This window comes from Cricetulus griseus, chromosome 2 (assembly GCF_003668045.3).
Source record: "Cricetulus griseus strain 17A/GY chromosome 2, alternate assembly CriGri-PICRH-1.0, whole genome shotgun sequence".
NCBI lineage: Eukaryota > Metazoa > Chordata > Mammalia > Rodentia > Cricetidae > Cricetulus > Cricetulus griseus.
Genome location: NC_048595.1, coordinates 97,394,011 through 97,407,706, shown reverse-complemented (window position 1 = coordinate 97,407,706; position 13,696 = coordinate 97,394,011). Strand labels below are relative to the sequence as shown.

The 13,696-nt window shown below is 43.0% G+C and overlaps 1 protein-coding gene across 2 annotated transcripts in view; it reads left to right on the top strand.

The window, feature by feature from the left end:
- Positions 1–13,696, top strand: part of Tdrd7 (tudor domain containing 7) — a 65,557-nt gene extending 51,861 nt beyond the window's left edge. For both annotated transcript variants that reach the window (XM_027403164.2, XM_027403165.2), the window contains exons 14-17: positions 1,027–1,137; positions 2,866–3,368; positions 6,929–7,089; positions 13,233–13,696. In XM_027403164.2, the coding sequence (XP_027258965.1) occupies positions 1,027–1,137; positions 2,866–3,368; positions 6,929–7,089; positions 13,233–13,453 (996 nt within the window). In that variant the 3' untranslated portion in view covers positions 13,454–13,696. The remainder of the gene's footprint in view (positions 1–1,026; positions 1,138–2,865; positions 3,369–6,928; positions 7,090–13,232) is intronic.

The window sequence follows — 13,696 nt, the reverse complement described above, 5'->3', positions numbered from 1 at the left end:
ATTTCTTTTCTTGACAAGACAGTTATAGAGAAGAATTTCACTATGCAAGCCTGTTTTAATAATGTCTTTAACTTTCTTGATATGCAGCCATAATAATGGATGTCCACGGCCCTTTGAGTGCTACTGTTGCTGTGACACAGCTCTGGCTTTCATGTCTCCTGATGGCCAGGTCCACCTAGGACCTATATCATATTGACAAGTTCTCTGTCAGGAGAGAGGGGCTTCAGGCCTCCCATCACCTCTAAGAAAGTCACATAACACTCCCAGAATAAAGAATATTCTGCAGTATTGTGTGTAACAGACATTAAATGCCCCCTTTTCCCTGTTAAGTTTAGCTAGATTCCTTATTTGAATAAGGAGCTTTTCCTGCAGCTTTTCCAGGAAGAGAGGCTCAGAGCCTAGGGGGAGGGTGGACATGATGGGCACTTAGAGAGTACAACAGGGGTCTGAGGAGAGGGGTGGAGTCACTTTTATGTCCGGCACAAGATTTCCTCCCTCAGTTCCCTGAAGTCACTCTCCCTCCTGTGGCGTTCTGCAGTAGCTCAGGAAGAGCACACTGGGAGCACATTTGGGTACCTGTAGATTTAAGGTACTTTGCCCTCTCTGACTCTTATCTCTGCCTTCAGGAGGTGAGCACAGGTGCTCAGCACCCATGAGTTTCTCAGGTGATGCTGAGTAAAGTAGATAAGCTTCCTTTGAGACTTTTGCAATAAAACCAGGTTATTCCAGGTGTCCCATCTGTTCAGCTCTGTGACCTGCAACAGGCTGCTCTATAGAGCTGTTTCACCATCTGTAAAATGGAGCATAGAATATGTTAGACCAGAAGGATTGTGGGGTGACATAAGTGTCTGGTATAAGACCCCTGGCCCCTGGGAGGATTAAAAAATAAAACCAGTAGTGACATAAATAGACAGGGTAGCAGACACTCAACCAAGGGCTGTGACTGCTGTTATCTGCTGCAGCATAGTACCTATTTTAAGATGATGTGTTTGCTTCATACTACCCTGTGTGTTCTGTTTGTTTCAGGCTATAAAGTGCTGTTTGGCCGATCTTCCACAGTCCATTGGCATGTGGACACCAGATGCTGTTCTTTGGTTAAGAGATTCTGTTTTGAATTGCTCGGACTGTAGCATTAAGGTTAGTTATCCTACTGGTTCTGGGATGTCTGGGAAGAGCTGGAGGTCAGGGTTTGCTTGGATGAATTTCACCTCATGTCATAAATGGACACTTTTACATCAGACACAATTTTACTTCCAAAAGATGAATTAGACATGTGGCTGTAAGATATTTCATGGCTAATTTCTATTTATCTCCTGTATTACTTAGAACTCCCCTTTTTCTTCTTATTAATAAGGTAGCAAAGTGAAAAAGATTAAATTGACTCCAGCTTTGTGATCAGATTGCTGGATATATGTTTTTTAAGATGATAAATGTACTATCTTTTCATCCACTGCTAACCTTCGTGACTGTGAACAGGTCATCCATTGCTAATCCCAGTGTTCACCCATTTTTCCTGAAGCTTCTTAGCTTGTTGCTTCAATTTTTAGGATGAAGAACATTAGACTCCTCTCCTCTCTTAGGTCTTAAGCCCATGTAGACAATGGTATTGTATGTAAACATGGAACCGAAACCCCTTGAGTAGTGGCTTCCCAAAGATCTAAGCCATTCCCTCTCGTCCTGACCCTCCTGTGCCTGTCCCCGTGGAGCCCAGGCTGCTGCTGTGCAGCACAAGCATTGCATGCTCCACGCTGCTTGATTGTGTCTGTCTGGCTTTATGGTCTTCATCTGTTATATGATAGTAAGTATTGTTTTCTCACCTACTCATAAAAGTGTTGGGTACACAATAAAAGTACTACTTGTTTTTCCTTTTGAGATAGTGTCTTGCTTTGTAGCCCTGGCTGGACTGGAACTTACAGTAATGCTCTTGCCCAGGTTCTGAAGTGCTGTTGCTCCTGGCTCCTGTCATCACTCTTAGCTTTAAAAGTATTTTTAATGGTTAAATTTTAATGGTACTTCTGTATCATAAATATCAAAATGAATTACAGTCCATTTCTCGGCAGATATTAAAGGATGGATTTAATTAGATGCATCTCACTGAGGGAGCACACTTTTCAAAATAAATGGTCCTAGATGGGCTGCTGCCTTGTTGGCTTCTACCCCTCTTCCTACCTGTGCTCCTGTCTCCTATTTCGTGTTCTCTTTGATAGATGACAGACATAGTCTGAAGTGTCACATCTTTGTCCTTCTTCAAACAAACTGGGAAGAGCTGATGAGACTTCACTTAAGTTACCCAGACACACATCAATGCAGTCATAATGAACGCTGCATGGTATTCCCACATGGACACAGCCTGACAAAAGGAATGGGTGGGAAGTCAGAAGGTCTCTCATTTAGTGGATTCGTCCTTCTCTTCTTCTCCTCCAGCTCCTCTGTGTAACTGAGGAGGGAAGATCAGACTAGGACCAAACAAAGAATTAGGACCGAAGGTCCCAGGTAGTGGCCTCTTGTTGGATCTTTGTCATCATCCTGGCTGTTTTATTGCTGAGGATAGGTGACAAGTGCATGGAAGCCTACTGTATTGGTTCTCCTCTAGATTTTGGAATGTCATTAATTTAAAGATTGAATCTTGCTACAGTGCACCCCTTCTTCCATTGCAGGATTATTTTTCAGTTATTTCTGTAGGACTTGCTGGTGTTTTTTAGATGTTTTGGCTCAGTGCCTATGAGGTTGTGAGAGGTAATTAATCTTATCATAAATAATTGTACTACAAAATACTCTTTCATATTTAAGGTTAATAATATAGCCGATCCTTGGAATATAGTGGCAACATGGATTTTCTAAGTTTCTCTTTTACATTTTCCAAAGGTTACAAAAGTGGATGAAACCAAGGGAGTCGCATATGTGTACTTATTTACTCCGAAGAACTTCCCTGATCCTCATCGCAGCATTAACCGGCAGATCACAAATGCAGACCTGTGGAAGCATCAGAAGGATGTGTTTCTGAGTGCCGTGTCCAGTGCAGTCAGCTCACCTGGCAGCAGGAATGGCAGCACACCTGCACCAGGCAGCCCTGGAGAGGGTCTCAGAAAGAGCCACCCAGAGGTCATCAGAAAGTCCGTGCTGGACCACACCAGCTCTTTCTCTTTGGAGGAACTGCCCCCTCCAGTCCACTTGTCAAAGTCAGGGGAACACATGGATGTGTATGTGCCCGTGGCCTGTCACCCGGGCCATTTTGTCATCCAGCCTTGGCAGGAGATCCATAAGCTGGAGGTGCTGATGGAGGAGATGATCTTGTACTACAGTGTGTCTGAGGAGCGCCACATAGCGGTGGAGAGAGACCAAGTGTACGCTGCCAAAGTGGAGAATAAGTAGGTCCTTAGCCTTTGCTCCTCGGCTAAGAGTGTGTGGAATGGTCCTGAGGGTCTTTAGTCTCTTCAGGGAGACTTGGCCTGCACACATGAGAATTTTGAGTGAAACATGGATTTGATGAATTGTGCTGATTTTCTCATGTTTAAAATGGTAACATTCATGTAAAACTCTACTAACCATTTTAAGTGTTTACCCTATTTTCCTATTAGAGAAAATGTTTTTATTCAGAAAATAATTCTTGTTTACATTTAATGAGTTATTTTTAAATTAAATGTTTATTGTGGAAAACTTAGAGAACAAAAAACATAAGAAAGTAAAACTAGCTCTTTAGACATAATATTTGTTAAGGAACTTGTGTAATTTTTTTTCATTTTTCTGTGTGTTTGTATCATTGATATGCTATTATAAAGTTGTACTTGCTTTTTCAAAACTCTAATATTCTGTGCTAAAAATTCCTCAGAAACAGTTAATGGCTGATAATCTCTCTTGTGGGGAAAGCATAACTAGCATTCTCATTAATTATGTAGGTTCCCCCAGATCTTTGAGTACTATGAATAGTAATAGGTATTTTTACCAATAATAAACTGTTGTTTCCACCTCTGACTATCTAACAAGAGAGTCTTTGGAAAGATATTTACTAGTTGGAAGATGAACTGATTCCCAGCACAGTTGCTTCCTGGTAGTTGTAGCACCTTTTTAAGGAATGACATGGGGTCGTGTTTGGATCCACACCTCCTGCCCCCAAACTCATCAGGTTGTTCTGTGTCTGCCCCTGTAGAGCACAGTCTCCCCACTCTGCACTTATGCCATGGGGTTTTAGGAAATGAAGAGCCACCTTAGGGGAGACAAGCTTCTTAATGCTGAACACAAAGGTCTCTCTCTCTCTCTCTCTCTCTCTCTCTCTCTCTCTCTCTCTCTCTCTCACACACACACACACACACACACACACACACACACACACCCCTTAAAAGATCAAACTGCTCAATTTTTTACACAAAATACTGTTTTCTTAAGATAGTAAACATAGGCATATAGAAAATGTCATATTTATGGGAGGAAGAAAACAGTTTTTAACTCTAAAACGTGAGGAAAAATAATGATGCTAATTTTGAAAAGCTTGAGCCTGTGTCATAAAGCTTTTCATCTGCAAAAGTCATTTTTATTGTGTCACTTTGTTATTTACAACTCTAAGCATAAATGGTTTGACTCAGTTTTTATGTATCTGTCTCAATAAGAACTCTTCACAGGATGATTTATTTATAGTCAAAACCACCCTCATGTTAGCTGTCTTCAGAAAGGGGATGAGTGATGATTGGTTTGGGAAGTCTGCTGGTGGGGGGGAGGAATTGCCTCCCTACTTTGCCCTCCAGCTGTGCCTGTTGATACAGCTCTCCCCAGGATTTGTGGGTTTTAACCAACTAACCAATCGTTCGGGGGAAAATAGATATTTTATAGCTAAGAATATATTAATGATTTTTAAGTGTCATGAGTTAATCAGTGTTAGATGTTTAAAGCTATCTTAAGACTTGGAACTACTGGACCTTATTCCCAGCTATAATATGCTAATACATAGGAATTTAACACATTTTTTTAAATTGTCATGATCTCCAAATCTCTTCATGAGAAGCACCTAGAAACACAGTAAGAGTCCAGATTCTCCTTTCTCACCCAACCGGAGTCTAAACCTCAGGGAAAGGCCCAGAGTCTGTGTTTTAATGCTCTGGGTCATGTTTGCTCTGAAGTGATGTCTAGTCCAAACCAAACTTTTGTGTAAGCTCCTGGCTTCAGACTTCAGCTCAACAGCAACACACCCACTTTGTACCCTGTTCTTTTTGCTGCTCTGTACTCAAACGATTGGAAACATAGACCACCATCACTTGTCCCCTGTGGCTTAAAGATGATGCTGTTGATGGAAACTACATCTATTTATTGTACCCCTTTTTTTGTCTCTTACACAAATGGGTAGCCTGCAGCCTGACATTTCTGCCCAGGACATGGCCCCTCCAGTCTGCTCTGCAGTTTTCATTCAGCTTATCTTCAGATGGTGGCTGTCACTTGCTAAGTGCCTGTTGTAATGCCAAGTATTGAGCTAGATGCTTCCAACCAGAAAATACAATGTCATACATGAGTAACCAAGGCTCAGGCCAGAGTGACACCACAGGACGATGGGTCAGGGGGATTCCCATCCAAGTGTGCTTGGCCTCCCAACCCCAAGTTCTTAACATGAATCCATTCTGGGTCCCAGTTGTCTGTGAGGTTCGTGCATTTTTTGCTTTCTGCTTCTTGAGTCTGCCCCAAGGTTTCTGTATTCCCTTAGAAGCCCACACTCACATATAGGGATTAAAACTGGCCTCATTGTAGGCTGCTAGCTGTGTTTTCACCTTGGGGCTGCTGTAGGCTTCTGGCTGATAAATTTATTGAAGAGAATGCCTGGTCCTGCCACCAGAGGGCCAGTCCAGCAGGCCATTCAGTTGCTAAGACATCTGTAGATGCTTTGCTTTAGCTGTGATGAACTGCCCTCCTCCTTCAGTTGAGACTATAGACGTTAAACTGGTCCTTCATAGTTTCACCTTCAAGTGTGTTTTGTTTTGTTTTTCATTTTAACTGCTGGCATAGACCCAATGAAGAAAAGCATACCCATGTGAATTTTAGGTACTTTGAGTCAAGCTAGGGTGCTTCCCTATGCCATTCTACCCTTTTCAGGTTAGTTATTTTAGGGCAAGCTAGATTTTGTGGGGTGGTTTGGTTTTTGACATTTTTCACTTGGAATAATTCAAATCATCAATTTTTCTTTTCATTTAATTTTTTTGAATGTTTAAAATTTAAGTGCATATATGTTTACTTGCATGTATATCTGTGCCTATAGAGATCAGAGAGGGCATTGGGTTCCCTGGAACTGAAGTTAAAGACAGGTGTGAACTGCCATGTGGGTGCTGGGAATTGTACCAGAGTCCTTTGGGAGAGCCCCTGATGGCCCAATTATTTTTTTTCATTCTAACCAGAGCAAACAGATTTGTTGAGAGTAAGAGAACTGAGAATGGGAGGGGATCCAAGGGAGGAATACCCTGAAATATCCTTTGTTCCAAACTTTTGCTCTCTCCCCAGCCTTCCACCGAGTCCTCTATGTCCGCACCATTCCTCACTCTAGCCTCACTGGTACTTGCTCTTCAGGCCACCATGTCTTCTCAGCTCTGCTCTGTTCTTATCTCAAGCAGATCTCTAGCTTCCACTCATCCTACCTGCATCTTCCTTTTCATCTTGCAGACACAGACTATGTACAAACGTGGCCATGTTGTGTCTCCTCAAGATGAAGGGATCCCTTGTCTTGTCCTCACCACCCCCATGCATCTGTTTCAGCATAAGGATAGTTGGCAGTGCAAAAGTCACTGCCTTCCCACATGAGACCTATAAAACTCCAGAAGGGGCAGAGTGTATCAGTGTATCACAGGTGCTTCCAAACTTCCATAACTGGTTTTTCTATGCACCATATAATGCTTGCTTCCCTTTGGAAATTGTGTTGACTTTGGTTGTTTTCTCTTTTAATCCAATGTGCTTCTAGGTGGTACAGGGTGCTTTTAAAAGGAATCCTGACCAATGGGCTGGTGTCTGTGTATGAGTTGGACTACGGCAAGCATGAGCTAGTCAACATAAGGAAAGTGCAGCCCCTAGTGGATGTGTTCCGAAAGCTGCCATTCCAGGCGGTCACCGCTCAACTTGCAGGTAATTTCTGCAGTGTGGTTCAGCTGCAGCAGTTTAAACTTTCCTTTATCCTAGGTTTCACTAGTTAGCCCACTGCATGTCATTTCAGCTTTTTAATGCTGGCTGGTACCTGTCCATGATGGAAGTCATCTTAATGATCAGCAGTCTGTTTTCCCCTCTGCTTTCTGACTCCGATTGCAAGCCTGATACATTCCTAAAGCTGCTGCATCCTGGTTTTCCTCATTTTCAGTTTTCCCATTTGGAGGATATAATGTCCTACATGGGCTAGTTGTCACCCCTCCCCCAGAGTTGAAGATTGAATGCAGCATCTCATTTGTATGAATGCTAAGCCTCTGCTAATTATTTTGATGGCTGTAAAGAATTCCATTGAGTCAGTATTTCCCTGTAAACCGTAGTATAAGAGTATTTCCCTGTGAACAGTAATAAAAACCAGCAAAAGCAATGGAAACTTTCAACCTAAATAACCAATAAGCAGAAAATGTAGTTGTTTTTATGTCAAAGTTACTGCATAAACTATTAAGTGCATACAGTGGACCATTAAATCACAGAACATAAGAGTGTCCTGTTTGCATCACAACACATAATATATAATTCACAAATATATAATTTTACCATGTATTGACATTCTTCGACTCTTCAACATGCTTATTTAGTAGCTCAACAGTGACATACTTTGTTGTGTTGTCTAATGAGGTCTTCCTTTGCTGTTTTGAGAAGCAGTTCAGATGTGGCTCCCCTGTAAGCAGTTGCTGGGGCCCCTTAATTTGAGCAGAGGGCCTGGAGGCCACAAGATACCTGTGCTCTCTGTATTTGGCCTTGCAGCCCCCCTGTGCCATTTGGCCCTTTTGCTGCTGCCTGAAGCCTTGGTCTTGTCCACCCCAAACAACATGGGACAGTCAGGGAAGGCAGTGCAGACAAGGGCATGTATGAATTCTCTGCTAGTTGCCCAGCCTCTAGTCAAATACTTGCCATTCTCTCTGCCTTTCTGCTAGGAGTCAAAGCAGCTCCCCATGATGATTGAATACAAAGCAAAAACAGTGCTCTGCATGGTCACTAGTTAGTCTGCTTTGGATTCGGACTTTTAGTTGGTTTCTTTAGGTTTAATGTTTCCTTTTTCTTCATTTCCACTTTGAATACCCAAGTTTAGCTAATAGCAAATTTTGTCAAATATGGCATCTCACTGCCAAGAGGATTCTCTGAGGGATGAGCACCTGGTGTGCCAGCAGCCCTCAGAGGACTTTCTGTAGTCGAACCCATGGTGCTGTGTCTCCCTAAGCACTGCTCTTGCCACACAACACGCCTTTGGTGTGCTGAGTTTTCATTTTCATTTAGCTCAAAATATTTTAAAATTCCTTTAGGGGTTTCTTCTTGGCCTATATGTTAATTAGAATTGTGTTACTTCTTCTTGATGTTGTGGGATTCTCCTGCTAGCTTTCTGTTGATCTTCAGTGTAACTCTGTTGTGGTTTCTGTTGTTTTGAATTGTTCCAGTGTATTTGATGTCCCAGAATATGACTCCATGAAATCTTGAGAAGAATTATAATCTGCTGTTACTGGATGAAGTGGCCTGGAGGTGTCACTTATATCCAGTAGATTTACAGTGTTAAGTTCAGTGTGTCCTGCTGGAGCTATATGCTGCTCGCTCCCCCCCTCTCTCTCTCTCTCTCTCTCTGTGTGTGTGTGTGTGTGTGTGTGTGTGTGTGTGTGTGTGTGTGTGAGGGGACTGTGTGGTAGATATGCGTATGTGGAGAGGTGTGGTGTGTGGAGGTACATGTTTGTGGTGTGTGTGTGCATGTATGTGTGTGGTGTGTTTACAGGTAGAGCAGCTGCTCATGTGAATAACAGAGGTCAGTGTCAGCCATCCTCCTGTTTTGCTCTGGACTTGGTGTCTGGAGTCAAGGTCTTTTCACTGGATGTGAAGCTTGCTGACTGGCTAGATTGACGGCTCAGCAAGCCCCAGTGTCCTCCTGCCTCTGCCTCCTAATACCGGAACCATTGGCATGCATCATCATGCCATGGGTTTTTTCACGAGTGCCTGGGATTGAACTCAGATCCTTGTGCTTGCATGTTTCCTACTGAGCCACCTCCCCAGCCCAGGTGGGTTCCGCTGTTTGTCCCTGCAGCTGTAGCCAGTTTTGCCTAGAGTGTGTTAGTGGTGTGATATTGGGTGTGTCCACATTAGGGACCATTGATTGTCATTGCATTGTGGTTCTCTATCCCTGATGACTTTTCTCAACACTGAAGTCTGCTCTTTCTCACTGAATATACCTGCATGATTACTGTCATCATTGCAAAACTTTCACCATTCCAGTACCTACGTTATACAGTGTGTCTTTCGAGTAAGTTTCTGTTACATGCATATAACTGGGGCTTGCTTTTTTATCCATTCTGATAATCTCTTTAATTCATGTGTTTAGACCAATGATGTTTAAAGTGATTATTAAGGGCTGGGGAGGTAGGTCATTTGGTAAAATGCTTGCCATGCCAACACAAGTTTGATCCCCAAAACCCATGTAAAAATTTCTGGGCTTGGTTGCTTCATCTTTGTAACCCCCGCATTGAGGCAGAGATAGGCAGATCCTGATGGTTCCTTCCTGGTTAGCCTAGCATACTGAGCAAGTTTCAAGCCAGTGAGAAACCTAGTCTCAAAAAACCAAAGCCAGTTGGCTTCTGAGGAATGAACAGTACCCAACATCCTCTGATCTCCACATGACAGTCATACACAAGTAGATGTACCTGCATGTACCTGGGTACCCATACATACAGTATCATTATCAGTATAGCTAGATTAATGGCCACCACAGTTACTAGTTTTCTATTTGTTGTCCTTGCTCATCATTCTTATTTTTGTCTTCCACACTGTCTGTCTGTCTGTCTGTCTGTTTTTGAGATGAGGTCACATAACCCCTGCTGGCCTCAAAGTCATTAATTAGCCCAGGCTGACATTGAACTCCTGATATTCCTGTCTTCAGATCCCCAGTGCTGGTATGTCTTCAAATCATAAGTGCATACCACCATGCCTAACTGATTTCTGTGTTTTAGTTAAGCATTTTATAGGCATCCATGTTCTTACCTTAATACACCAATCATATTTCCCTTTCTTAAAACTGTTTTTAGTCTGGGGATATGGCTCAATGGATAAGCACTTCCATGCAAGCCTGAGGACTAGACTTCAGTTCCTAGAACTGACATAAAATGGGGTATGCTTGATGGCCCAACTGTAGTCCCAGCACTTCAGAAACAAGGACAGGGAATCCTGGGTAGCTAGACTATGGAATCAGTGGACTCTAGGTTCAGTGAGAGACTCTGCCTCAGTAAATAGGATGGAGAATATCAGAGGAAGACAATTTATGTGACCTTTTGGTCTTTGCATTTATATACACATGCATGTTCATGCATCTGTACACACATGAAAAGGAGGGAAACCCTGTTAGTGGTTGCCCTAGGGTTTGCCACATACATTTACAGCTAATTCAAGTGTGTGTGTGTGTGTGTATGTGTATATGTGTTGAGATAGATCTCATTTGTAGCCCAGACTACCCTTCAACTCACTGTGTAGCTGGGGATAACCTTGAACTCCTTTAGTTCTCGTCCCTTTACCTCCCAAGTGTAAAGATTATAGGTATATGCCACATTCTAGCTTCAACTCGTGTGTGTGTGTGTGTGTGTGTGTGTGTGTGTGTGTGTGTGTGTGTGCGCGCGCGCGCGCGCGCGCGCGCGTGTGTGCTGATTGCCTGTGTCAAATAGAAGACAATGTCAGGTGTTTTCCTTAGTCACTCTCCACCTTATTTTTTAAGATGAGCTCTCACTGACCCTGGAGCTGAGTCATTCTTCTAGGCTGGCTAGCCATCAAGCTCCAAGATCTGTCAACTGTCTGTCTCCCCAGTGTTGGGGATTATATAAGTGCACTACCATGCTTGGCTTTCATGTCAGTGCTCTGAGAACAAACTCAGGTTCTCCTTCATGTGTGGTAGGTTCTTTACCAACTGAGCTGTCTCCCCAGCCTTCAAGACTAATTTTAAGTAGTGCTGTTCTCCTTCACAATTAGTACTAATACCTTATAAACCTTATAAAACAAAGTAATCCTAAAACAAACTAGCTTCTTCCTCTTCCCCATGTATTACAGCAGCCATTTTGCTTATGTATGCTAGGTTGCATAATCAAACACTTGGATGCTGGTAATTAGAATTTACTGTTATCTACCACTAGATCAGTTACAGGGAAGAGGAGTAACCAGACACAGGCCTGTCCTACCAGCATTAGGGAGGCTGAGGCAGGAGGATTGTGAGTCTGAAGCCAACCTGGGCTGTGTAGTGAGACATAGTCTCAAAAACAGACAAACAAAAGAATGCATTTTACCTCCACTCAGTCTTCTCTGATGCTTTTCCTGTCTTCACTTTGTTTTTTTTTCCCTCTGAAGGTTTTTCCTCTTCCTTCTGAGGCAGCCTACTGACAGTGGATTTGACCAATTTTTTGTTTGTTTCAGAGTCTCTTTTCCTCTTTTGTTTTTCTTTTCTTCTCTCCCTCCATGCCTTGAACCCCACCCCCTTTTGGATTGAACGGCCTTGTGTGTGCCTGGGAAGCACTGTCTGACCAGTTCGTGCTCTTTGGAGGACTGCTTGAGCAGTTCTAGCTGGTGAGTTTCTTGCTTCTTTGTAGCACTTCATTTTCTTTGCTCCTATGGTTTCTGTTGTCCGGTGTAAGTCTGGTCTTTGTCCTGTACCCAAGGTGTTGTCCCTCCTTTGGCTCTTTTCACAACTTTTGTTGTTTTTGCTTTTCTGAGGTGAGGTGTGGTGTGGTGTGGTGTGCAGACATGTGTTTACTGGTGTGGCCCTGATTGAGGTTGTCAGTCATTCCTCCCAGGAGATGCTTTTGTCCTGTCTTCCTTCTCCTGTTCCCACTATACTCACCTTCACAACTTCCTGGTTGTCCCAGTTCTTAGCAGTTCCCTGCTGGGTCTCCTTTCCAGCCATCTCTTTGCTTCAGTTTTAGATGCTTCTGTTGTCACACCCTTGAGATAGGAGACTCTTTCCTTGGTCCTATCAAGCCTGCCACTGAGCTCAGCAATGAGTTCTTTTCTCTTTCAGTGTTTTCGTTGTTGTTCTCAGCATTTCTTTTCCTTCCTTCCTCTTTCCTCTTTCTTAAAATTATCTTAAAATTTCCACATTTCTGCTTAAATCATGCATTTTCTCCCTTTGGTGCTGAGGATAGACCCCCAGGCCCCACACATGCTAAACAAGCCTTTCCCCACTGCTTGGTGCCTCAGTGGTACCATCCTGTTTTTAAATGTAGCCTGTCTCCTCCATCGAAACTCTCAGTTGTCACTCATACTTTTTAAATTTCCTGGCCTGGGCTTTCCAGAATTCATGCCATACTGACTGATTCTGAGGGTTGTTCAGTCTCTTCAGCTGTAGGCTTAGTACCACTTGTTTTGATGGAGGTGAACATGACATCTGGGTATTTCTGAACAGGCTGTCAGTGTAGTGTAGATGTTTGGGACTGGGGGTGTCTTAGTCCCATAACCGGCTACCACCACCATGAGTATGGGGTGAGCCTGTGAACCTGGAGTATAAACTTCACTGCCTTTCTGGAATCCCTCTTGAGGAGAGCAGGGTTGCTTTGGCCAGAAGGGGGCTGTGTAAGAGCTGAGCAGCCCTTGGATACATGGGCTCAGATGAAACACTGCTCTTTTTTCTGACTCTCTGTTGTAAGAAATGACAGTCACACACAGATCATCCAGCAGATCTTTTCTAGTAACTTACTTTTAACCCATTGTGGTAGGGAAATCATTAAGAAAAATGTCATCAACAGTGGTGCTGATGCTGTTGCCTCTGGCTGTCTCAACTTTAACAATCTACAATTTAGGTTGGGAAATGAGAGTAGTCATCATTATGCCCCTTGATAAGCAGCATGGACATCTCAAAGGAAACTTGTCTGCAGGTCAAGGCTAACCGAGGTGACTCCACTCAGGAAAGAACAGCTGTGAGCCAGGGAACATTGATCAGCTGTTTTTTGGCAAAGGCAGGTCTAACCTGGAATACTTCAACTACTTTGGAGCTGATTAAATAGTTCTTCCTCCTATTGGCTCAGGAAAAGGCAAGAGTGGCCACTCACTGCTCCCCTCACTCCCTGTCTTTCTCCTAGGAGTGAAGTGCAGCCAGTGGTCGGAGGAAGCTTCGATGGTGTTTCGAAATCACGTGGAGAAGAAACCCCTGGTGGCATTGGTACAGACAGTTATTGAACACACTAACCCTTGGGACCGGAAAGTAGTGGTCTATCTAGTAGACACATCGCTGCCAGACACTGACACCTGGATTCATGACTTTATGTCACAGTATCTGGTGGAGCTTTCAAAAGTTAATTAATCACTGCTTGAGACCTCGACAGCAAATTGTTCTCTAAGCAATAATACAAAATGTGTAGTAGGCCCTCAAACATCTTATTTTTACTACATGGCTCTGACTGTTGTGGAGGATTGAAAAGAATATGCTTTGTTTGATGAAAGATATTTAACAAGTTTTGTTTAACACAGTTGACTTTTCAAAGAAAATTGCACTTGAATTATTAATATAATATTAGAATAAAATGTTTAACAATGTAAAACCTGA